This window comes from Lemur catta, chromosome 6 (genome assembly GCF_020740605.2).
Source record: "Lemur catta isolate mLemCat1 chromosome 6, mLemCat1.pri, whole genome shotgun sequence".
NCBI classification, from domain to species: Eukaryota; Metazoa; Chordata; class Mammalia; order Primates; family Lemuridae; genus Lemur; species Lemur catta.
In genome coordinates, this window is record NC_059133.1 from 34822162 (window position 1) to 34848349 (window position 26188).

At 33.1% G+C, this 26188-nt stretch overlaps 1 protein-coding gene across 1 annotated transcript in view; it reads right to left on the reverse strand.

Annotated features, from left to right (window-relative positions):
- PTPRQ (protein tyrosine phosphatase receptor type Q) overlaps positions 1 to 26188 on the reverse strand; it is a 189965-nt gene that overhangs the window by 136314 nt on the left and 27463 nt on the right. Inside the window, exons 10-17 of the mRNA XM_045553305.1 lie at positions 25412 to 25592; positions 23841 to 24002; positions 23571 to 23750; positions 22832 to 22939; positions 22411 to 22692; positions 13288 to 13470; positions 12827 to 12928; positions 9158 to 9278 (exon numbers count right to left, since the gene is read on the reverse strand). Coding sequence (XP_045409261.1) covers positions 9158 to 9278; positions 12827 to 12928; positions 13288 to 13470; positions 22411 to 22692; positions 22832 to 22939; positions 23571 to 23750; positions 23841 to 24002; positions 25412 to 25592 — 1319 coding nt within the window. The remainder of the gene's footprint in view (positions 1 to 9157; positions 9279 to 12826; positions 12929 to 13287; positions 13471 to 22410; positions 22693 to 22831; positions 22940 to 23570; positions 23751 to 23840; positions 24003 to 25411; positions 25593 to 26188) is intronic.

Below are 26188 nucleotides of genomic sequence, written 5' to 3' on the forward strand. Positions count from 1 at the left end.
GTATGGGGCTTACAAGTTTTATATATATATATGTGTGTGTGTGTATATATATATATATATATATATATATATGTATTTCATGATAATAAGTGGATCATTATTAGTCTTTTCCTCCCCATCTGCTTGAGAATGTATCCACCCTGTGCAAAGGGAGAACAAAACATAGGATTTGATACTTTCAAGCATCATGCACTAAATACTGGAACATAATTTTTACTTGGAAAGAGTTAATTTTAGTGAACAATAACAGTAAAGTATAATAATGAATTGAAAACTTTGGCCTAAATTAAATTGTGCTCAAATGAATACAATGTTGGCAATTAGTTGACAGAGTTTAGACAGAATAAATATTATACCTATGTGATGAGTGCGATGAGCACTGTCTGGGAATTGGATATGCTTGAAGCTCAGACTCGGGGGTGGGGGGTGGGGGGGCATGGGCAATATATATAACCTGAACTTTTGTACCCCCATAATAAGCTGAAATTAAAAAATAATAAAAAAATAAAAAAGTAAAAGAAGAGGGAGAAAAAACAAAAACATTTTTCTACTGGGAAATTAAGGTTATAGGGTCTATAAATATAATCATAAAATTAATTTTATAAATGAAAGTATCATTTTAAATATTTAATTAAGAAATGAGAAATATAGCCTTTCTTCTCTAAATTTGCCAAGTGCAGAAGTTATACAAATGTTATTTAAAAAGCTAATGTGATGCAAAAATGCTTAAGGGGTAGCAAGTGTTAAAATATAATCAGTGGTGGATTGTCTGTAAAGACTTTTAAATTATAATCATAAAGATGGAAAAGCTGAAAACAAATTACCTAAAATCAAAACTTTTTTCAGGTAATTTAGCGTCCTTCACTTTATTAAAGCCATTTCCTTTCATTCTTTTTTCAATAGTTCCAATTTTTTTAACCACCTTCATTTTTCATAACAGGGCTTCAAAAAATGTAAATGTCCAATCACTTTTCGTTTCTTGGAGAGAATTCTGATTAGGACTCTTAAATTTAACCAAATGATGTCAACCTTAGCCCCTACTCAAAAAAAAATTTAAAACACCTGGATCTCGTCTTAACCTGAAATTTAGAATATTGTTACTCATAGTGCTCAACTAAAGAACACAATTTCAAACTGTCTGTTCTCCAGTTATTATAAAAAGCTGTGGAAAGTGTTGTTATAAATGAGCTGAAGGATGGGCAAACCTCTAAATTAATTTACTCTCCTGGCCTTTAAGCAAGCAAAAGCTATAGAAAGTTATATATATTATACATTTGATATTTACTTTCTGTGAAGTCACCTTCACCTAACTATATATATATATATATTTTTTTTTTATTTCAGACTATTATGGGGGTACACGTGTTTTGGTTATGTAATTTGCTTTTGTACAGTTTGAGTCAAAGTTAAAAGTATGCCCTTCACCCAGCTAATGCCCGTTGTACCCATTAGGTGTGAATTTACCCATCTTCCTCCTCCTCTCCCCCACCTACTTGATTTCCATTGAGTTTTGCTTCCATGTGTGCACGTAAGTGTTGATAGATTAGTTCCAATTTAGTATTGAGTACATATGGTGTTTGTTTTTCCATTCTTGAGATACTTCACTGAATGATCTCCAGTTCCATCCAAGTTGTTACAAAAGATACTAGATCACCATTTTTTAAATGGCTGAGTAGTACTCCATGGTATACATATACCACATTTTATTAATCCACTCACGTATCGGTGGACAGTTGAGTTGTTTCCACATCTTTGTGATCATAAATTGTGCTGCTGTAAACATTCAACTGCAAGTATCTTTTTTATAAAATATCTTTTTTTCCTTTGGGTAAATACCTATTAGCAGGATTGCTGGATCAAATGGTAGGTCTACTTTTAGTTGCAAGAAAAAAAATCTATACATTTTGGAGGGAAATTTTTATTACTTTCCAATTTTATTCTTATAATACCACAAACCAACTATACTATTAGTCTTTGGACTAATATGTCCATTTGAATCTTATGAAAGTTTCTGGAATTCCAAAGTATGGAACTAGTTCTCCAACCTAGTTTCCTCCGATCAGAGCTCTAACACCCAAATTATGGCCTCTCCATAATCAATCCTTTCTGTAAACACCTACTTCCCAGAGATGGCACAGTTCTGGGTTCCATTTCATACCCTCTCTCCATAGATTTTGATTCTTATATAGGGATCCATATATCAGAGAAAGCACAGAATAGGATGGGGCATAGAAATGGTAAGGTACAGTCCCTACACTCCTAGAGCTTACATCTAGCAGGAAAACCCTTATAAAACAAGAAAATACAAATATGATGAGATTTACAGAAAGGGAACTATGCTTTTTCAGGGGGTGAGGTCTTTGTTATAGTAATACCAGCAGTACACTCCCATTGTTTTTGTAGTATCCAAATTATTTAGGGAGGGAGCAACTGAGCCAGCCAATTCAGTTACAAATTAACTTCTTAAATATAGAGCCACAAACGCATGCATACACACACACAGACACACACAGAGAAAGAGAGAGAGAGAGAGAATTAGTCTTAATATTATATGGTATTTTGTAACTTTATTTAAACCATGCACCCAAAGATGCATGATCATACTCTTGGAGAAAACACTTTCCATTACCCATTACACTTGCAATAAAATTCAAACTCCTTGTTCTCTATGTATCTTCCCTGCTTTATCTCCACTTTATCTTCTCCTACTTGTCTCCTGTGTCATTATACTCAAGACACAAGGACCATCTCACTGTTGACCACACCAAGCTTCTTGCTGCTAACCACAACTGGTAAAATTATTTGAGCTCCCACATCCAGCTAGTATACTCCTTGTACATTTCAGCTACATGTGCCAATAAATCCCATTTTTGCTTGAAGCAATTTAGGTTGGGTCCAGTACTTGAAATTAAAAGAATCTTGACTATTATTAATCTTGACCTATTCCCATTTTTTCCATAGTCCTTCATATGCCTTGATCCTGAGTATTTCCACCATCCTCATCACTTCTCCCTGAACAAGCTCTACTCTGTACATATACTACTTAAACCATATTAACCAATAATCCAGCTGGTTTGACACATGAAACACTATAATTTTCTCTCATAATACATACACTCCATCAATGAATGCAGACCAATATCAAGCCCCTGAGTGTTTTTAGTAGAAATATCCCTTATGAGTTAATGCAATAAGCTTAATTTTGTTATAATTCCCTCTTTTTCACATATGCTATCATCAAATTAGGACTTCCCTATCCTACAGATGCACTGTTTAGTTTTTAGAACAAAGGCCAATTATAACACTTATTTTTACTGGTGCAGGAAAAGCATAATTTGGAAGTAAGGCAGATCTGGGTATGATTTCTGACTCTGTCATCTTTAGCTCTGTAACCTTCAGCAAGTTTTTAACTGTATGAAGACTGTTTTCACAACTATAAAATGGGGATAATGTTCTTTTCTTTGTAGTATTTTTTGCAAACAAATAAATAAGGATAAATTAGAAAATGTATGTAAGAAACATTTGTCCCCAAATGGTAACTACTATACTAATCCTCTCTAGCCCTTTTCTTCAGCTTTCTGAGACATTTTGTTCCCAAGTCTATAATGCAAAGAAATCACAATCTCTTCCAGTTTTGTGCATTAAAAAAAAAAAAACATGATGAGCAGATCCCCTGAATCAAGGGATAATAACTCAAGATCTAGACAGGTAAAATAAATGATAAAACATTTGGTTTAAAAGAGGATGTGGTGGGAACTGTGATAAACCACAGAGCAAATGCTACAAATAAGACAGCCACTATTCAACTCCCCTGAATTTTGCCAAGGGTAATAGTCTTCTGATTTTTGTAAAAAACAAAGGAACCTGCAGTTTTACTAGATATCTACTCATTTTTTAATGCTAACAATCAATTCAGAGTTTCTGAGCCGTTTGTAGGTCCAGCAAAGCATGTATGGCTCACGGGTAGCCTGTTTGTAACCTTGGCACCCAAGTTTCATAATGATTCATAAAAATGACTAGCAGGAAAGAGCTGAGACAGAAATTTGATCATCCCATGAGAAACCTCAGGTTAAACTCTAAAGAGCACCCTTGTACTCATCTATTCTATCTTTCTATATTTGTTTCTCTCATCTTCCCAACCTAGCCTCAAGACTCCATTTCTATTATGCTACTTGTCAACCTCCTGACAGCCATTCATGTTGCCTCAAATCCTTCATATGCCACCTCCCCTGAGATGCTCTCCTGGCTCATTAATCTATCTTTACCATCTTCACTCCCAAAAGGAGTCATAAATTCAGGAAATCTGAAATGGCCCCCTTCCATTCTGATTATCGATGTATATTGTATGCTCTATTAGGTCATTTTTAACGGGGTGAAAAACTTTTAGAAACCTGGAAAAAACAGGACTAGGCATACAATTTTTGGCACACAGAAGGGCATTTACAAAGGCAAGCTTTTATGTTACTGAGGAAATTATTTGACCGGTGACATTTAATAAAGAGCTACAAATTGTTTTGACTTTCTAATATATTGCTCAGCAAGTATTTTTAATTATTTCACATGGATATATTATATCTCCAATAAGTCTCCAATCATTTTAAAGTTCTGTATATTTTGTATCTCCCTACAGAGTTTAAACATTTGTCAGACTGTTTCAGAATTACTTCTCATAATTACTGCTAAGAAAACTGAGAAACATTTAAAAGTCAAGATTCCTATATAAGCTAGAATTTTCAGCATCACCTTTAGTCCATGTCTTTTAGCTACACATTATAGGGAATATAAGCAACTTCTTTATAAATAAAGAAGAAAAATATTGTTAAATTTTACTAACACATATGGAGGCAAAATTGCTAAACAAATTCAAGTTGAATTCAAGAATATAGTAAATACATAAGCTTTTTATCAGTCAACTAGAATGCTAGGCCTCAATTCAAAATGTGTTAAAAGAATAAAAATAAATGAAAAATAAATGAAGAATAAAAATAAATTCTTGCCCTAGGAATGCAAGAATTGTATATCATTTTAAAACACATATATATATATATATAAACTTTATCAATATAACCAAGGGGAAAAATGCTACTTTGTTATCTTGATAGATGATAAAAGTTATTTCACAAAGCGAATTTCAGAAGGAAAAATTATTTTAAAATATGATGGATTAAAACAGATTTCTGAACACAGCATCTACAAACCAAATGTGACTCACACAGTAATGGATATGAAATGATTACACACTAACCTTCATGAACTATTTTGTGAAGAAATATTCATGACAAAGAGAGAAGGGACCCAGTATAACAAATATAATAGGTAACATGCATTTTGAAGACACACTGAAAAAAGCAAAATATCCAAAAAAAGAAAGTTTTTATAAGAATTTGGTAATTATTGGAACAACTGAAATAATGGCAAATGAGAATTATGAGAGAAATATGAGCCCCTAAAACAGGAATCCTGCTAATAATGCTAGCTACCATTTATTCAATGTTTTAGGAAAACCACAGATAATTCAATGACAGAGCCAAGATTTAAACTCATGTTTCACTGACTCAAAACCCATGTGCATTTCGGTATGATACCTCCTTCCTATCCCCATAAAAAAACTGATTATGGCAAAAGCCCCCAAAATGATTAGTAATCACTAACAAAAGGACCCACAGTTATGACCATTCCCTTAGCTACATTTGCTATACCTTATACAGCAATTCCAACCAAGTATCTTAGTAAGTTTTAGTAAGTTACTAAAGCTTAAACCTTCTAATAAGTATCATAGTTAGAAGATGATAAAAATTTTAAAATATCTCTGTGTATATTTCATTATCATTTATACATATGTATATAATATATATATTTCAGAGTATTCTTGAACAGTTTAAGGTGCTTTTCCATTTTTTGTTTCTTTCTTCATGTGATCTTACTCTATTCCACTGAAACATCCATTATCTGCAAAAGCATCACTATTCTTATCACAGAAATGGAAACAGAAAAAATCAGTATTAAGTTTTTAACACTTAAAATATACTTTTTATTCACCCATTCAGCAAATATTAATTAAGTTTAATTATGTGCCAGGTAATATTCTATTCTAAATACAGCAATGAACAAAGTAGATCTTGAAGGAGATAGGATGCATCTGTGTGCATGTTTGTTTGTGTATGTGTGTCTGTGTAAAACAAAGCCAAGTTGTATTGAGGGAAAAGTGTTTTCTACATTCTATTTACACATCAAGAGTCAATCCTGGATGATTTGAGACCACAGAGTTTTATAATTAAGTCATGGTGTAGAAAGTAAGGAGTAGATGGATCAAGGAAATTTCTATCAGTCAAAAATAAGAAACAACTTTACATTACTAAGAAAAAGTGAGAAAAAGAAACAGACAAAACAGTCAGACTGGAGTGTCTGAAGATGTTAGGGTGAAGGTGGAGTGGTGAAAACACCCAGCTAGATTTGAGAGGGAAATCCCAGTATAAAGAGGACTTGCTCTTTCTTCTCAGGATGAAGAGAAAAATGACAAGCTTTCATAAAATCAGTATGTGTTCAGTATGGTACCATGTTCAGAAAGATCCAAGGACTTCTCTAGCAGACCATCCAGAGCTAGAAAAGGGTGTGGAAGTAAACTTCCCAAATCCTACACAAGGCAAACTGGTGCAGAGAAATTAACTGAGGGTATCTAGTTACCTGAGGTTCGAGACAGAAATGCTAAGAGAACCAGGGTGCTAGATTAAACTTTGAGAATGGACAAAGGCTAAAACAGAAAATAAGAACTTTGAAACCAGATGCTATAACCACAAGTTTGGTGCCAGAATGATTCCAAGAAAATACAGGTGAGATGAGTCATAATATCACAGAGTTGAGATTTCCTCACCCCACTTTCACTGGGATTCCCTTATACCTATACTCTATCTTGGGAAGTGGGATAAATAAGAAATACCTTTTGAAATATGACATAAAAAGCACAACTGAGGAGTTGAACTTTGAATTGATTGAATATTTACCCAAAAGAGATCGAATTAAACCCAGAGGGAATGAGGAATGAATGAGTGACCTCAAATCAGTGCCCTCACAACATCTACCATCATTGCAAAAAGCACAAAGACCCAGTTACAGAAAATAAAGGGTCATGTTTTACACGACATCTGAATTGTAGCATATAAAAATCCAGCCTTGCTATACTCTTAAGATTTAGTGTAATATACATAGGTTCCTTTACTTATTCCCAATGAATCCTGCTACTTTTATATATTTCAGAATTAAAAGTAGACAGCTAGAATTGCAGCTAATTTCCTAGAGTAGGTGGCTCCTATTGTCCATAACGGTTCATACCCAGAAAGAGAAAAAAACAGGTAAACAGCATTGTTTAAAATGCTACCTAACTGTGTGTTTTTCTGTCTAGGTGTGCTACACATTATGCTGAAAATACCACGAGCCCCTAGGAAGGGAAGCATGATCGCTCTACAGAGGAACAAAATTGTTCTCTCAGTGTGGGGCTGAAAACCTCAGCCAGAAAAATCTTGATTCTCACTTTATTAACCTTTTTCACTTACATTTTTTTCTAACTTAGCAAATGGCATCAAAAATCTAGGAGTAATCACCCTCAATTCAAAATTCAAGTCACCCTTGATTCATCTCTTTCTCTTACACCCATAGCCAATTTATCACCATGTCCTGGTAGTGCTTCTTCCCAAACGTGGTTCAAAGCTGCCTATTTCTCTCCTCCATTGCACTATCATCTCTTGACCAGACTGCTGAAATAGACTCCTACCTGGTATCCCTGCTAACACTTTTGTCCCCTACAATTCATTCTCTGTAAAGAATTCAAAGTGCTTGACATTCTCTGTTAATGTCCATTAGAGTTCAAATGAAAACCAAATCCTGATCTTGGCTTGACTCCTGAATTTTATCTATCTCCTGCCCCCAATATTACTCTTCTTTGGTTCTATAATCTCTAGCAACACTGACCACTTCTCTGGTCATTAAAATGGCAATTTGTGTTTCCCCACAGACATTGTGCAGTTGATATTCCTTCCTTCTGGAAAGTTCTTCCCTGAAGAATGTGAGCTTCTTGAGGGCAAGGGTCTTATGTGTATCTTGTTCACAGGCATATAGGTTCTCTAACAGTACTGTTGAATGAATGAATAAATAAATGAACGAATGGATAGGGTAATGGAGGCAAATGGTTACCTTCCTCCTGCTGCTGCTTTTTCACTAACATCTCTCATGACACTCCTAATTTCATCATGCCTATACAAAATGACTAGGAATCAAGCAATGAAGAACACGAGAAATTGTAGTCCTAAAGAGCAGCATGCGAAGGGTTTAAGGAGGAATTGGGGAAAGAAAAATCTTATTTAGGAAATAGAATAAGAGTAGACTTCTTTAAAATATCATGGCCTCTCACTCAATGCTGGCCCTTCCAAGTCAGAAATACAAGAGTAAGGAAATGCCTATGTTTTATAAAGTGTAAATTGTATTTTCTGAATTGAAATACTTAAAATCCACTAGGAAATGTATTACATAACTGGTGAATCCTCTTGAGAGGACTTACATTAAATCAAAGTAAGGATTTCGATGTTTTTATGAAGCTGTATGGCCACATTGTTAATGACATGTGATGTACTATAGGATTTCATCTTTTTCACAATTGAAGGATAAACAGGTAATCAGGGTAAAGGTGATCAGAAAAAATGGATAAATACACTGCTTACATTTCAATGGAAAATTGAGCTTAAATAACAGATTTCCAAAAAAAAAGTTTCTTTTAGTTAAATTTTACTTAAAATTATTCTGCTCGAGGAAACAAAAAGATAGTGTGCATGAGAATATTGGTGTAAAACTTTAGAAGAGTTTAAAATTATGTGTTTGAATTCATATAAAATTGATCAATCAATGATTTTTGAGTAGAAATTTAGTATAATTATGCATAACACATAATTGTTTTTATTCTAATTGCAAAATTATATTATTTGACTATGCTTGAACCACTACATAATATGGGAAAAACTTGTTTCTTAATAAAAACATATTAACTAGCCTATTAATAATCATGTTCTTAATGTAGCATAACATTCTGAAATAAAACTACATTCCTATGATGTTACAGATTAATATTTGTTCTCAGAACTATTTCCAAAAAAAAAAAAAAAATTCTTACCAGACATAAACTGTGTAATAGAGGATAATTCCATTTGGCTCCAGGGGTGGTTGCCATGACAACTTCACAGTGACACCAGACAACTGTTTTACAGAGAAATCTTGAGGAGGAGAATCAGGAGCTGAAATGTTAGGGTATAGAATAATACATTTTATTAAATACATATAAGAAAAGGTTAAAATGAAAATGCGCAAATTTTTTATTATAAACTTTCTGGTAAAGGAATCAGGTCCAGTGCTTTTCTCCATGGGCACAAGAGACTGATTGTTTACTTTCAAAATGAGATGATAAAGGAAGATTTTGCATGGTGGTGTTAGAACATCTGTTTCTGTGATTCAATGGAAAAAAATATTTCATGAGAAAATAGAACAAGGGGTATGTCACAGTGACTCACCTACTGTTCAAGTACATATTGGTAAATTGTTATCCTGTAATAAAAATAAGAACTTATTGGGGTGAATAACTAGACAATAAAAGAGCTCCCCAGACAATAAAAAGACGTGGGAAAAAAATCACACATCCAAGAAGTGGGAAAGTGATAAGCATAACATTAGGAGAGCAGTTAAAATGACTGACCTCACAAATGAAAACTACATTCCTCAGTTTCAGTTGTGTCATTAAACTGTAAAGTAATATCAAAATCTGCTCACCAAGTCTTCAAAATTGAATGGTTTACAAAGGAAACACCAATGTAACACATAGACAAGAAAATAGTTTAGGATCAACTTGTAATTCTGCTATAATAATGTAAGTTTAAAAAACTACTGAAAACTAGTTAGCCATGTTTATATTTCCATTTAGATAAAACATTTAGAATGGCATTCTCAGCTGCTGTATAATAGTACAGCAATGTCTTAGAATACTGAAATACAACTTTTTGCATATAAAAAAGTATAACAGTAAAATTTGGTTCATTGTTATAGTTATGCATGGAAAGTGGACTCATAAGGAGCTAACAGAAATTCTGGGCATTTGTTTAGATCTTTAAAGAATGTTAATTTATATATAGCTCATGTATAAGTCAATATTTCCAATAATGTGGAGAAAATGGTACCTGAATTATTTCACTTTCTTTTTGATTCTCTGAATAATCTCAGCCATGGCTGTATGTGTACCCATGTATGTATGTTTTCATTATTTTAGTAACAATAGTTTTCCCCAAAAAATTTATTGAGCAGAGAAAGGTTTATGAGACAAGTTCTAAGGAATAATGGTAACAGTTGTAGTTGGTATTTTCATTGGCACTACAATAAAAATGCTATCAAATATTGATTACCACAAGAATCCATGTATCATTTAGAGATGCCTGTTTCCCAAGATATGAATTACCTCTGAAAACTCTTTCATTTTTCAAAGCAAAACCTATAAATATTTTTCTTAATATCTTTGTAAAATCTAACTTTATTATTAAAAAACAGATTTCAATCAAAAATAGCACTGATTTAGAAACTGACATGTTGCAACTAAGCATTTCTACTTTATTCTATAATATGTTTTAAGATGCTTGGCAGAATATCAGATAATTCTTGGTATTGTTGTAATTTTCAGTATATTTTTGAGTACTTTCTTTTTAATGTAAAAGGTTTTATTGCTAAGTAAATGTAACTAACATGTCTACCTAAACAAAATATTGCATATCTACCATACATAGAAGACTAAGTTCTAATCATTTTAGCATTTGTATTCTGAAATACAGTCTAACAAAATGAAACCAGAAAACATAGAATCTTTTGCAATCCCTTTAACTCATGTCAGAGGATCTGAGGTTAGATGAGAATACTTCATAAAGCTCCTATTCCCTCTGCCTGGCACCATCTTTCCTATCTCTCACTCTCCCTCTTTACCCATCTTCCTTCAGGTCACAGCTTAGACATAACTTCCACAGCTACACGTTCCCTGATGCCCTAGAGTAGCTTAGGTTTCCCTTTTGTCCTGGTGAATAATTTGGGGGAACATCTGCATCAGTCAGTAAAATGAAAAAAATTCTTTGTCTATACATTTGCCAAATTGAGATCTCATCTACAAAACTGCAAGCTCCATGAAGGCAAGGAGCTCCCAATCTCAATAAAGCAAACTCTCTCAGGCCTTTATCCATTCTTAATTTGCCATAATTTTTCAAAAGTTTTTCAAAACAGGATCTTGTTCTTTACCTTGTTCCTTAGTAATTATATAGTTTGGGCAAGAACTTAAAATAGACGTTTACCTTGAAATGCTGCATTTTTAACAGCCCAGGCAATTCAGATGCATAACACACTTTGGAACTCTTGACCTGAGTGGTAAAAGCTCTGCTTGCTCAAAATGTATGTTCACTACTGGTCTGACTCCTTTATATAAGATCTCAGATTCTCAACATGAGAACTATTTGATTAGATTATAAATAAAGAAGTAGGCACTATTTCCAGAAAGACATTTCTAAAATGATTTAACACCTCTTGTCTTAGAAATTAAGATAAAAAGGAAAGCTAACTCTCTTCTCTAGCCTTTAACCATTGACCCACTGGGAAAAACATTTATTAATTCTCACTTTGAGAGCAAGAAGAATCTATCTGAAAAAATGAAACTTCAGACAGGTAAGTTTAATGGAGAAGCAGGCATATTAAGTAGAGGCAATATCTAGGTAAGACTAACTCATGGAGGCATCACACTTAAAACCTGGGGCAACTCAGAGCACCCTACCAGGTTGTTTTGGTGAAATTCTTTGGTGGAAGTGAAAATGGAAAGATCCACAGAGGAAGAAGAAGGCTTCAAAGACTTTACTATTTTGAATTTAAGGAGAGCAGTGCAGAGAAAACCCTTCCTTCCTCGTCATTTCTAATGTACATTCTGCCCTGGTCAATGATTCTAGACTCTGAACATCCACAGTACACGGCCTACCTTGAAGATGGGGAAACTTGAAAGAGAAGAAGAAAAAAGATACTTCACAAACATTTATGATACTTCCAGGCCCACTCCTCATGACAGTAGGAATTCCTTTTACAGAAAAAAAAAGTCTCAAAATATACAATGTAGAAAACATAAAATACAAATCCTAATCCCAAATATATTCCTCAAAAGTCATTTTTGTAGCATAATATGTGCCTAAAACCCAGTAAGGTACCAATATAAAGTGGTCTCATTAGTAGAGTTGATTAGGAAAAGGTATATTTATTCAATATAAAAACTATTAACATTGGGGAATAGCATCTTGGCCAACTATGTAGAGAAACCTGGATGATAGCCTAAATTCATTAATAAACTAATCCTGATACTATAAAAAAATTGAAAGTTGACATAAACAGAATATACTCCAAATTCATATAAATTTCTGTTCTTATGAAGGTAAAAGTTGAAAAACCCAGTCATGACTGACATACATCAGTTAATGTTCTAACCATTCAAACCAAATTTTAGCCTTAAAAATTCCCGTGGAAAAATATTACTGATTTTTTGTTTACAGAGTACTGATGACTTCAGAACATGAAAAGCATTTTTATACTTGAATTTATTGAATGTAAATATGATGCTGCTAGTTTTTTTTATACCATGACAACGAAATCACTGTCTAATGTTGGCAGGAAACACAAGTGACACTCAAGGCCAGGGGAATTTTTACATTACGTTGTATTCTATATACATGTATCTTGAAATGTTATGGAATCAAAGTATGTCAATATCCACTACTGTGTTTACCATCTTCCTCAGTCAGTACACTGATGGGTGCACTCCGGACTCCTTCACCTTTGAGTGTACTAGCAGACACTTCAATCAGATATTGGGTATATTTCTTTAGTCCTAAATAGAAATAAAATAAGTAAGTTGACAATTAAAAAATCATTTAATAGCATTCAAAAGATAAACTATAAAACGGCCCTCAACTCAAGTCTTCCAAAAATAAAAGCTAAATGAAAATGTAGTTCATTGGCAATTGTAACTCCTATTATGAAGACAAAATGATATAGGATAATGTGGAAAGTATTCTTTCATGGGACCTGCAATCATCTTCTAGCTTATTTAGCCAAAAAGACAGAATTGTCATACTATCTATGAAAATAATTGCACTTAAACCATTTATAACATAATATTAAGCTAATATTTTGTAGCCACACTGTCAATATAAATGTATATGCCCAACATTAGATTCATTCTTTTACCTTTAATGTTTTGGGTTAAAGAAGTTGTATTTATAGTTCTTTCCTCATTTCCATTACTTCTCTTAAGATAAATTGTATATTTTTGTATGATTCCATTGGGACTACTTGGGGGAAGGAATGATAGTTCAATCTCTCCAGAAGAAATATTTTTGTAAGTAATATTTTCTGGTGCACTATCAGGCACTGGAAGAAACAAAAATATAAATGCATAAAACAATTCCATCCTGAAATCTATTCTGCTAAAATTTCACACAAGTATGCTAAGTTATTTATATGTGAACATTTCCTAGAGTGTGATTATAATAAACATCCTTAATGGAGTAAGGTATAGATAAATTATACCACTTACAAACATATAAGAAAATATTTCCTTCAAAAGAAAATGCATATTAGAATTCTACTGAATAAGACTTACAGGATGATATATTTATTAAAAGACTTAATACCATAAAAAGCTATCTTGCATTGTAGAATACACAGATGCAAGAAAGAGAATTAAAAACACATAAAAATCAACTCTTTGCTTCATTAATAATAATATAAAAAAAGTTCAATAGGTTAGTTTTGGTCGTCAACAAGGTCTATGACAAGGCAAAGAGCCCCTCCCAGATATGAGGCTGCATAGTATGACCTGGCAGCAAAATTATCTCCCAAGGATACAGGATATCATTAAATAAAACACTAATTTTCTGTATCTAATAACATTCTTGCATAGAACGTAATGTTCATAAAATGGTTATATATATTCAAGCACAAAAATGTGGGATTCCAATTCTGGCAAAATATTGAAACAGATACCCTAAACTGAATGAAAATCTTACTTACAATAATTAAAACTCTGTATAATATTAAAACAAATTTTCTTTAAGAAATTGTCTGGGGCTGACAAGAAATTTAGAAATCAGTGGGGACTAGCCATAAAAAGCCCACAGAAAACAAATAAAAAAAACCCCTAAAAACAGGAATCCTGAGAAACCTGCTTTGACGTGGAGCATACTGGTTAAACCTGGTGATTTTGCATTTCTGTGTTAACATTTGTGTAGAGTGCCAGAGAAAGAATATAAAGCCTTAGGCCAACTGAAGGATGAAGGATACCCCCAAATAAAGAGCTGAAACCTCAAAAGAATGCAGCTTTACCCAGGACCATTATATTGAATAAATATGTTCTAGGGGACAACTTAAATTCTTCTGTAGGTGCCATAGAATTCCATGTGAGTGCTACCTCCTGGACTTGTGCAAGGTGTTGCATTCATTATCAGAGAATGGGGAGTGAGAAATAAACCCAGCTTGCAGAGAGCACAGAAAAGAAACTGTTTTCTTTTGCCAATCCTCTGGGTGGAGAGGTGGAAAAGAAATAAAAATTATGCTGTTTTAGAATTACAAGTCTATCCCCATGAGCATATGTGGCCTAAATCCATACTTACATGTAGCCTAAAAAAATCTTTACTTTAGAATTCAAATTAAAATGAAACTGTAGTCCTGAGTTGCTATTACTCCTAAGCAACTATAAAAAGTAAATATGATAAAAATCCTCTCTGAAGGAACTCAACTTTGACTCAAACTACATAAATTTCCCACAGATAAAGTTTCAAGGAATATGAACTCACTGATAAAATCACTAAACACACAAGCAAATCAGATACCAACAGTGAAAGACAGCAAAGAAAAAGAAAAATATAACACACACACATACACAGAGCATTCAGACTCTGAGACTTCAGATATTGAAATTATCAGAGAACAAAAACATAAATGTTTACTGTTTCAGGAAATCAAACATTTTAAAATATGAACAATGAATTATTTAAATAATGTTAAATAATCATGCAAGTTTGAATGAGAACCAGATAGACCTTTTAGAACACAAAAATAAAATGTAATTAAAATTTTCTTGATGTCTGAAAGAGCAGATTAGATAGAGATGGAGAGAATTTTAGAGAAAAGGATGATAATATTGAAGAAATTATCAAGAATGTGGATCAAAGATAAAAGTTATACAAAATATAAAATGACAGTTAAGAAACATAGACAATATACTAAGAGTGGCTAAAATAATAGAAAGAATAAAGAAAAAGAAATAGTTAAAGGGATAATGGCTGAGAATTATCAAAATTATTGAAAGATATCAAACTTCAAATCAAGGAATCTCAATAAATCTCAAACAGGACTTTGAAAAAAAAATTACATCTAGACACATCATTATGAAAATGTAGAATACCAAAGAAGAGAAGATCTTAATGGCACCAGAAAGAAGAGAAACCATCTACACAGAAATGACAATTGACATCAATTAAAAAACAACTGGAATTCTATACCTAGAAAAATTAAAAACAATTAAAACAATTAAAAACAATTCTATATCTAGAAAAATTAGAAAAAACAAAGCAAACTAAAAATATGTTTAGACAATCAAAAACTGAAAAAGAATACCATCAACACACCTTCAATACATGAAATTGTAGACAACATACGTTAGGTAAAATAAATAAATAAAAATTAAAAATTTACCAGAGATCAAAGACCACAGTTGTAAGACAATGGTTTAAGATTGTCTGCATAGAATAATAACATACTAATTTGGAGAGTTAAATAATATAAACTATTTAATATAAACTATAATCTATAAATATGTAAATATCATAGCCATTAAAGAGTCCTGTTATAAGATTCTTTCCTTTCAAATGAAAGAAATTGAAACATTTTTGTTAGCATTCTAAATACCATGGATATAAAAATTACTACTAATAAACATAGTAGAGAAATAAAATTCAGAAGCCTGGAAAATGGAGATACAGTACCCTCCCCAATTGTTATCAGTTATGGGGTATTTTGTGTCTAAGGCAGATATAATAGGAAAAAACTAACTTAAGAATGTCAATGCTCCTAAAACCTTGGAAAGGATTATAATGCATTACGTAGTTTGATGTAGCAATATAATCCTACTATCTTCTCTACCCTAAATACCCTAAATCTTCTCTAGTGTCTTCCCAAGCTAACCTATTGAGAAAAATCCTTAACAAATACCTTGAATGCTTTCTTAACCTTCTGGCTCTAAATGAAATCTTGGACCCGTTGAGAACATTGCTATAGCTTAGGCCTCTTTGGTACCAGGTTTGTTTTCCTTCTTTAATCCCTATAATCACAGGGCCTGCTCGTTGTGAGTTTTATTTATCACTCCACTTTTCCATATACGTATCTTTTCTCCTTTCTTCTTCCTGAAGAACCACAGAGCCTTTGAAACCCATACCACCATGTGCTACCACTCCTTAAGACAGTCATCTGGAGATGCTCTGCCACTTCTCCAAACATTTTAAAGATTTTATCACAACAATAACTAACTTCCTCTCTACCACTCTTAGAGATGTCAACATCCATGCAAATGATCTGTCCAATTCCTTGGACTCTGTATTTCTTGATCTCTATAATTCCAATAATCTTTTCCTCCACCTTGCCTTAACCGCAGGCTTTCATGGCAACACTGAAGACCTTGTCATTACTGGTAACTTCTAGTATTCTTCTCCTTGACAAACACCTCCTATCTTTCCAGATTAACTCTTATATTCCCAATCCAACAATTCTTTGTCCTTCAACAAATTTTCACTGTCACTTCCCTTATGTTTTCATTTCCTTACTCAGGCTAGACTCCATAGTCACTATAATCATTATAATCACTTCCTAGCAATCGCCATCAACTCCTCTGTTTCCTGGCAAAATGACAACTTGAGTTAAACCAAAGTCTGTGCTCATTCCACAACCTTAATGTAACAGCTGAAAATGGCTGAATAAAACACCACTTCATGCTGACTAACCCCACTTAAACGTATAACCTCAATCTCAGATGGATCTTTTTCAATGCCTGGCAGCCAATGTATTTTCTTCCTTATTCTAAGCCTATTCTTGCTTCTCATTTCATTGAAAAAATATTTAATAAAAACATTCAGAAGAGAACTACATTATCTTCCTACCACAAATTTTTCTTTAATTGCCTTTCCTTCTTCCTCCTTTTTAAGGCCTACCCCTCCATTTCTTCATTAGATTCCATTCCTCCAGTCTATTCAAAGAACTTTACATTTGAAGTTATTCAAATATACACACAATCATACACACGTTGTAATATATATCACAGTAAAAAAAAAGTCTCTTGATTTCACTTGCATCTTCAGCTATTGCTCAATTCTATCCTTTACTTTATATCCTCAAAATTTGCCTTTACTCATTCTCTACACTTTCGTACCTAAAACTCACTCTAATCCCACTTCAGTTAGGCATTTTCCCCCATTTTTTTTCATGAAACCTACTCCTGTGAAGTCACCAATGACCTCCATCTTGCCAAACCACTAATTGATTGCATGTTCTCATCTTACTTCACTTGTCAGCATCATTTGACCTCAGAAATGAATTCTTTCTACTTGAACATCTTTATTCAACTGGCATTTTCTTCCTACATCAGGGTTGACCTCTGCTTTTTCCTTAATTAACTCTTCCTTGACTTCCCCAAGTCTTATGCGTCATATCACACAAGACATAGTTGTAAAGCTTCTTGACATCTCTTGCTACACTCATCCTGATGTGACTTTATCTCATCCTTTGACTTTGAATATCAAAGACATGGTGAGGCTTCCAAATTATATATTTAACCCTGCATCTTCTCCTTGAGTTTCAAATTTATTTATCTAACTGCCTTCATAGCAGGTACTTGGATATCTGATACATGTTCAAAACAGAAGTTCTGAATTTTCTCCATATTGATCTCTTCCCTGGACTTCCCCTTCCCAGTAAATGGCACCACCATTCATCCAGATACTCAGACCAAAACTCTGGTAGTTCACCTTGAATTTTTTCTTTACTCCCATATCCAACATATTCAGCAGTTCTCTAAAATTGCAAATCATATCCTGCTGTTTTCTAATTCTCCAATAGCTTCTCATTAAAACTAAACTCTAAACTTCTTAGAATAGCACCCAGAAATCTGCACAATCCCCCTATGCATATCTCTCTCCTCAACTGCTAATTCTCTATCCACAGCTCACCCTGCTCGAGTGACAGAAATGTCCTGCTCTTTCTCAGCGCCACAGAGTTTCTTTCCTCGTCAAGAACTTGGCAGGCAATTTCTATTCCTCCTTCTGGGACACTTTTCTTCCTTGTACTCATACAATTTAATCTTACACACCAAATATAACCTTCCCAGTGAGGCCTTTTCTCAGTCCTCCATCTCAAATAGCCCACTTATTACTCTATAACTTTCTCTTTTCTTTCCCGGATATTTTTTCCTTCCTAGAAGTTACCACTACCCACAATCACAAATTTGTTTACTGGTTAATTTTCTGTGACTCTTCTAGAATGTTAAGTTCCATGAAGGTAGGGATTTTGTTTTGTCTACTGCTATATCTATACTACCTAGTAAAATGGTAGCACATGATATAGAATCCATAAAAAATCTGCTCAGTGAATGAATAAATATGTTCAATATGATATATAATACATTAAAAAAGAGAGAGAGACTCACAAGTAAGGAAAAGATACAAGACTAGATTGAAAAACTCTTCAATCACAAGAAAAAAGGAATTAGTGATGCTATTTTTGAATTTCATAGCTCAATATAACTTCTGATTTTGAAAAATTCTCACTGGAATTTAAGTTGTTCCTCTGGAATTGTCTGCCTACCTACCACCAGTGGTCAGTATATAAATATGCATTACTGACTCCAGGCTGATATCCTTTACATTTATATTCATTTATCCTTAGGGAATAAGCAGTACTGGATATTCAGGTAGATAAACCAAAACAGACTTGATGACTTACTGATTTTGGAGAGTGATGATGCACTCAGAATTTTCTGAAATAGCATAAACAGTGTTTCCAATTATAGGAGTATTTTGTATAGTTGATAACTTATGAATAAAAACCAATGATTATAATCAGTTGAAATAAGCTGAATATATTAAAAATCTAAAGATAAAAAAAATAATTTAGTTCCTGATAATAGTAAAAAGAGAAGTTACTTTGTGTATACCAAAATACTATTGTTTGGCATACATAGCTTTAATGTATGCAGGCAAACTTTAAAATGCTATTCATTAATACAAATCAATGTGTAGAGTTCTATACAGAATTTTGGTTAACATCTAAGTTACTATCCACTAGTGGTTTTTGCCCCAAATCAAACATGTTCAAGGTGTTTGGTTAAAGGTTTGCTGTGAAGAAAGTTATGGCTTAAGAAGAAAAGAGAACATGTATAGATCATTGAAAGCGTAATTTGTATGGGAACTTCTTAAAGTTATTTTTGTGATTTTTGCTTCCTAAGAATGAGAAAATAAAAATTAATGTCGAGTTTGCAAATTGTACATTCTATGATTAAAATACAGACAAACACACTAACAGATATACATACACACATACACACAGAGAGAGAGAGTTAATCTTGTATTGATCTTTCTGTCTGAACACAAGTATTTTATTTACAAGCATTATTAAACTCTTGTTCTCTTAACAAGATATGACGTTTGAACAGATAATTTACTCCTATGTATAATTAGTAACATTAATACATCACTGACTTAACACACCACTCAATTTCCCATGAAACAATATTAAAGGGTGGGCCCTTGTTTTTTTTAAGAGTAGAAGGTATATTTATTATATTTAATAGGATTATTGAGCCATGAGCACGGACAGATGGTTACAGACAGATCATTGCTCTTGAGTACACCCTGCTTCAAATGACACCTCGAGGCTTTACTTAAAACTCTAGCTTCTTCCTTTGTCCAGGGAGCTAAAGTCAATGGCTCAATAGTAGCATACATGACCTAGGAAAAGTTACTAATGTCGATTCCATTGTCTACCATTTCTATCCATGTGGAGAATGCACAGACTTTGAGACTATTCTAATTCAGGACAGAAGCCAGAAATTAAGAGGATGGGCATTGAACCCTATACTCTATTTTGAGGCCTCTTTCTTTTCTGAGGAGTCTAAGTGTCAAGACAACCCTATCATACATACCCAACTGGTGGGCTATTGAGCAATGGGATAAGTTGTTTCCTCCTTCTCTTAATTTTTCTAGCTAGTTCAGGGGCCTATTAAATGAGCCCTGAAATTGAGGTCAGGAGGGCTACCATCAAGCCCCAACTTTACTTCTCATCTACTATGACTTTTGAGTCATTTTACCTAAATAGTTCTAGGTCTCCTTGCCTATAAAATAAAGGGTTCTATATGTCTTCTCAGATATTTTCCAAACTAAAATTCTCATTTTAAATTAATTCTCAAATTAAATTCTTATATTCACTTACTGTTTACTATGCCTGCCTTAGAACTAAGATTATACAAACAGTGAAAGAGATAAAAGATTATATACATTGTAATAATCAGCAAACAAAATATTATAATTGCTTTATAATTTATCATTAAAATAAAGTGTTCTTGATGTTGTGACCACATGAGTAGCAAAGTGCTTGATAAGCATTCATAAATTTGGTGATTTTTTAATATCACAACAGGATCTTTGAAAGTTAATACTTTCCTTCTCCATGCTGTGCAGAGCCCAAATGGTAAAATATTACTACAACAATGAACAGAAAGATCCTAGATATATTTTATAATTTACGAGCTTTATTGATTTCCTATCAATAGGGAAATGGGCTTTATAATCAGATGGGTTTAGGTTCCAATTCCAGCTTTGTCACTTACCAGCTGAATGACCTTAAGCAATTAAACACCCACCAATTAATACAGACTTTAAGAGGGCAGGAAATCGTTTTCTTCTATACTGCTTTGCCCCAGTAGCACCTGGCATATTGTGAATAGTTGTTGAATGGATGAACCTCTCATAGGCCCAGTTTTTCATTAAACAGGATAATAATAACTTAGTGCTTTACTCAAGAATTTTAAAAAGACAAGTTGTGTGAAAGCCATTAGCAGAGCCCATGACACTTAGCAGGTGCCCAAAATATACTTATTCTTTTCCTTGACCCACTGTAAAATAAAACTTAGTCACTACAGAGTGTACAGTTTTCTCAAAAATACTTATTTTAGGTACAATATCTATAAAAGCAATGAAACATGCCAATATATAGTTTAATATCAATTAAGTTTCACTTTAAGGTCTCGATAATATAAAATGCTTCTTTTATAACTCTCTTAATCCTGCAATTTCAACTACTGCCATTTTCTATGGGCAATTTTGTGTCACCTCATTTTATTCCTTTCTGTGAATAGTCTCAACAAGATACTATCATTGAAAGGTAAGCTGCTTTACTAGATTTCTAGGTCCTCAAGGTCAGGGAGAGAACTTCACATATAATATCTGGCTAAACTATATGAAATTGCTGATATTTGGCCATCTATGACCTATAAAAATGGCAATTTCATGTAGTTTAATATTTATTCCTTTAAATGTATGTACAAAACAGTAACTTTACATTTATTTATGAAAACTCAGCATACATTGTAAAATTGGCCTAACAGTTATGCCTGCAATATATGATTGTAAACATAATACAAACAATAAACTAAGATTATCAATCAAAATGTCTTGCATTATACTATTTGCTCTAGCATCACTAAAACTGAAACACAAGTAATTCCTGGCTTGCATTATTTTCTTTAGATGAGATATCCCTCCCCACCCACCCAGCAACGTTTATAATATCATCCTGCCCATTCCATCCTCCTCATTAAGATCCACACCAAATACTACCCCCTCCATAAAGCTTCCCCAGGCATGCCACTTTTGTGCTCCTACCCTGCACCATGATCTATATGCTTGCTTCATTACACTATAAGAATCTATTCCTATGAGTAGTCTCTGCTTTTACCGAATTTGAAAGCAAGTAGCTATTCAATCCAGAATTTACAAGTACATTGAAAGAATCTTTAGTTTCTCAAGATCTTTCATTTGAAAATTTCACTGAATTTTATTACGAGTTCCCTTATATGTAAAACAGAATTTAAAAATTTGTACAGCAAGCATTTTCCCACACTTCTGACAAAAAAAGCAAATGAATTTCTGGATTATACAAAGCCACATAATGAAGGGTTTTAGGTTATGTAAACTATAAACAATATGGCAATTGTCAGCTATGTTTACTACATCACTATGTCTCACTAAACAAACAAATACAACTTACCAGTCTCAGAAGTCCTCACAGACAGTAAAGATGATAACTGATTGCCATGACCAAATCTAGTATATGACCTTACAGAAATGTTATAGAGGGTGTAAGGTTTTAAATCCTTTAAAATTATGTTTGTTGTTGAGGTGTTCTTCATAAATAAAGTATCTATGTCTTTATATAGCACTTCATAAGCAATAATGATCCCATTGGGTATTTCAGGTGGTGACCACTTCAACCTTATTTCATTTGCAGTAATGTCTATTACTTCAAGATCTTGAGGCGATGACTCTGGTTCTGGGGAAGAAAACAAAATTTTAAGTACGTGTATTTTTTTCATGTTTGTTGCTTCAGACACTACAAGTGGCATGAGATAAAGGCAGTAAGCATGTAACAGCACTTTTTTTTAAATTGCAACCACAACTGATATTCTTACCATCTTCTGGAGTTCTCACAAAGATGTCATTTTCTTCAGACAAAGAACTTTCTCCAACATGGGTTGAGGCAGCCACTCGCATTTTGTATTTTGTGTATTTCTTTAACCCTGTAAGGACAACAGGCAAATTTTTAAGGTTCTTAAAAATAATATTTTTGGATTAGTGCCGTTTATCATAGGGCTAATGAAAATAATTTATTTGGGGGACTGACTACTTAAGTCAACTTCCATATAATCTCATTCTCCCCAAATTCCTTGGGATTGAGGGCCTTTCCATGTTGGTGATCTCTGGATTCTTTCCTAAAATATTAAGGCAATAATCTAAATCTGAAAAAAATAATTTTTGGCACACTGTAAAGGGTATAGTTGACTTGGCACAAATACCTTGTCTGCTGAATTATTTCACCTTATTTTCACATTTATTCATTCAAATCTTTAATAATGAATTATTTGAAATTACTTGATTACTTGAAATAATTACTTGATATAATATTGCCTGGGTTAAATAAATTTCTATGAAACCTGTGATCGGATGCCTTTTATTTCTTTGTAGGTAAATATAGTTAAAGAAAAACACATTTAATCAAGTTTTTCTGCAAGTATTTTAAAAGATATTTTTGGAACCATAAAACAACAAAATCTGGAATGATACAGTATTTGTCCTGAAATGTTTAAGACATAGAGAGATGCATATTTGCCATCAGAATAGGAATGTAAAAAAATGAACTTTTTGTTCTACCTGTTATAAGAAAGCTGTTATCTATAGTAGTCATCTGGAATGCTCTGTTTGTATCCAGTTCCATTGCATAAATTGTATAATGAGTTATTTTTCCATTGGGATATTCTGGAGGATCCCAGTATAACAAAATAGATGAAGAACTAATATTTTTATAATTTATAATTTGAATGGAGCTTGGAACTTGAAAAGAAGAGTAAACAATTAATATGAGTGAAAAGAATGCAAGAGCAATATTTGCAGGTGATTCTTTCAAAGGAAATACATTCTTACCTTGCTCATGTGTTCTAACATTGAGAACCGTTGGTGGTCCTTCTCCCATGATGGTGAAAGCAGATACACTAATCATGTGCTCAGTGAAAGGTGTAAGTCGCCTGATAACGTAAGACAGCTGTTCAGCATCAATGTCAGTGATATACTGATTCCTTGTAGCTACTATTTGAAATAAGTAAAAAAAAAAAAAGTGTTTGGATTCATAATAGAAATATTTTTGTTTACACAGTGAAATCTTAAACTTCATTTCATATGATTCATTAATCTCTCCATGTGCTCCTCTATACTAAAGGTAGGTATATAATTAATAGTAAATATAAAACATTAATTTTAAAGATCATATTGAATATTATTAGGAGTTCTTAATACCCCCAATAATATCTATAAACATTTTGTGCTCATAATATAGTTCTGCTAGTTTCTATATACTATTCAGTATTCTGGAACATGAGATTAGTGTTTTAAGAAATATAACTAAAAGAGACTGGCTAGGAATTTTTCTGAGAAGAAAGACTAGATAATAATATAAAATTGAAATATTATGAATCAATACTAGCTTTTAACAGAAGAGTTAAAAAGTGAGAGTTTTATTTGGACTTAAAATTCACCATGCATTCACTAACCCAATAATTTTTGAAAGCAAGCATCCTTGGATAACTGGCACATAAATATGCCTGAACATTTTAAATGTTAGATTTTTACTTTATTTAGAACTTGTGCTTGCAAAACTGTTAATTAGCAATTAGGCCAAACTTGAAGTATTTAGGGAAACATCTGCACCAGAAATCATAGGCTTCTTAATTTTTAGTGTTGCCCCTACTCTTCCTTGCATAATAAAAACAAATCACTAAATGAAATAAACGTACATTGTATGTCATGTGATATTTTTTACTAATTCTGCCATAAATAGAATAACACTTCTAATTTAGAATGGGACAAATACAAAATCAGAAAAAAGGCAGTGAAATACAATATTCTTCTCACTTAACATTTTAGAAAAACCAGAGAGATAATATAGATCTGTGTCACCTAGCCAAATATTTTTAATTTGCCATATATGACTTTCTCCTTTTAGAAACAATAAGAGCCATTGACACTGAAGAGCAAGTGTATACACTAATGACATCACCACGTCATTGGGGTCACCTACACCTGTTTATCACACCATGCACTAGAGTTGTAACTTTCTGACCTATTTACCTTTAGTGACATTTGAAAACCTATTAGTCAAAAGCTGTAGAAAGTGTGAGGCCTGTAAATGATTTGAAGATATGTTAATCCCTTCCCATCACACCTGCTTTGGCAACTGTAATAACTGATTGTCTATGCAGCTTGGCCAGAGACTCTAGGGTGCTACTTTCTTTAGGAAGAAGGTCAAATGGGTTAGGAGGGGCCAGCTTCTGCCTGTGTGGCATTTCCATTTGCTGCATGAGGTTATCCGACAGTTAAAGAATCTGACTCCAGCTCATGGACCATTAATAATATGGTTGAACTCTAAGCTAAGGTTCATATCTTTGGTATCTAGCATGGCTGTTCAAATGCACTTTATAGAAAATTAAAGTTTTGCCTACCAACTGGTGAATTCTGGTCTTCAGCTCCATTCCTGGCAGGAAAAATATTATATGGATGGCTACTGTACATAAATGAAGCAAGTGAGTACAGGTCAGAAGACATCTCTGCTGAACCTTCGTATAATCCTGCCATTGGCTCTTGTATGTTCACAATTTCTGGAGCCATGGGGTCATTTATATACTGTAATTAAAAGTAGATATTTACAAATACTGCTTGTGATAGTTATGCTTGATGACTTAAATCAACTATTAGTTTAAAAACAAACTTGCAACTTTGGAATCATGCTTTTTAAAAATACATTATTTCCCTGTTTTCTTTATATTCCAAGATTTCATTTCAAGCTACCAAAACCTTGTGTCATTTTAACACATTGTGATCACTCTGTTTCTTAACAGATCAATACTATATTTTGGGAAGAAGCAGATACTTACTTGTTTCTGGACTTGGTTTGTCTCTTTATGGTAAGATTAGATATTCTAATACAAAGATTTCATGACTGAAATTTTAACTGCTCAACCCTCAAAAGGTAAATATTCTGGGCATACTGATGTATTAAAACATGTTTTGCTTCCCTATTTATGTGTCCTCACTTATATATGAGGTGTGAGAGGCCTCCATGCCTGCTTGATATATATTGATATCAATGACAGTAGTTTATCTACAATAGAGAGAAGTTACAGACAAGAATAAAACTGCATAGTAATAGTATTCAAGGAAGGTTCATGGTACACCTATCCAAGGCTCTGGAACTAAGGAATATTTTAAGCAACTGCAAT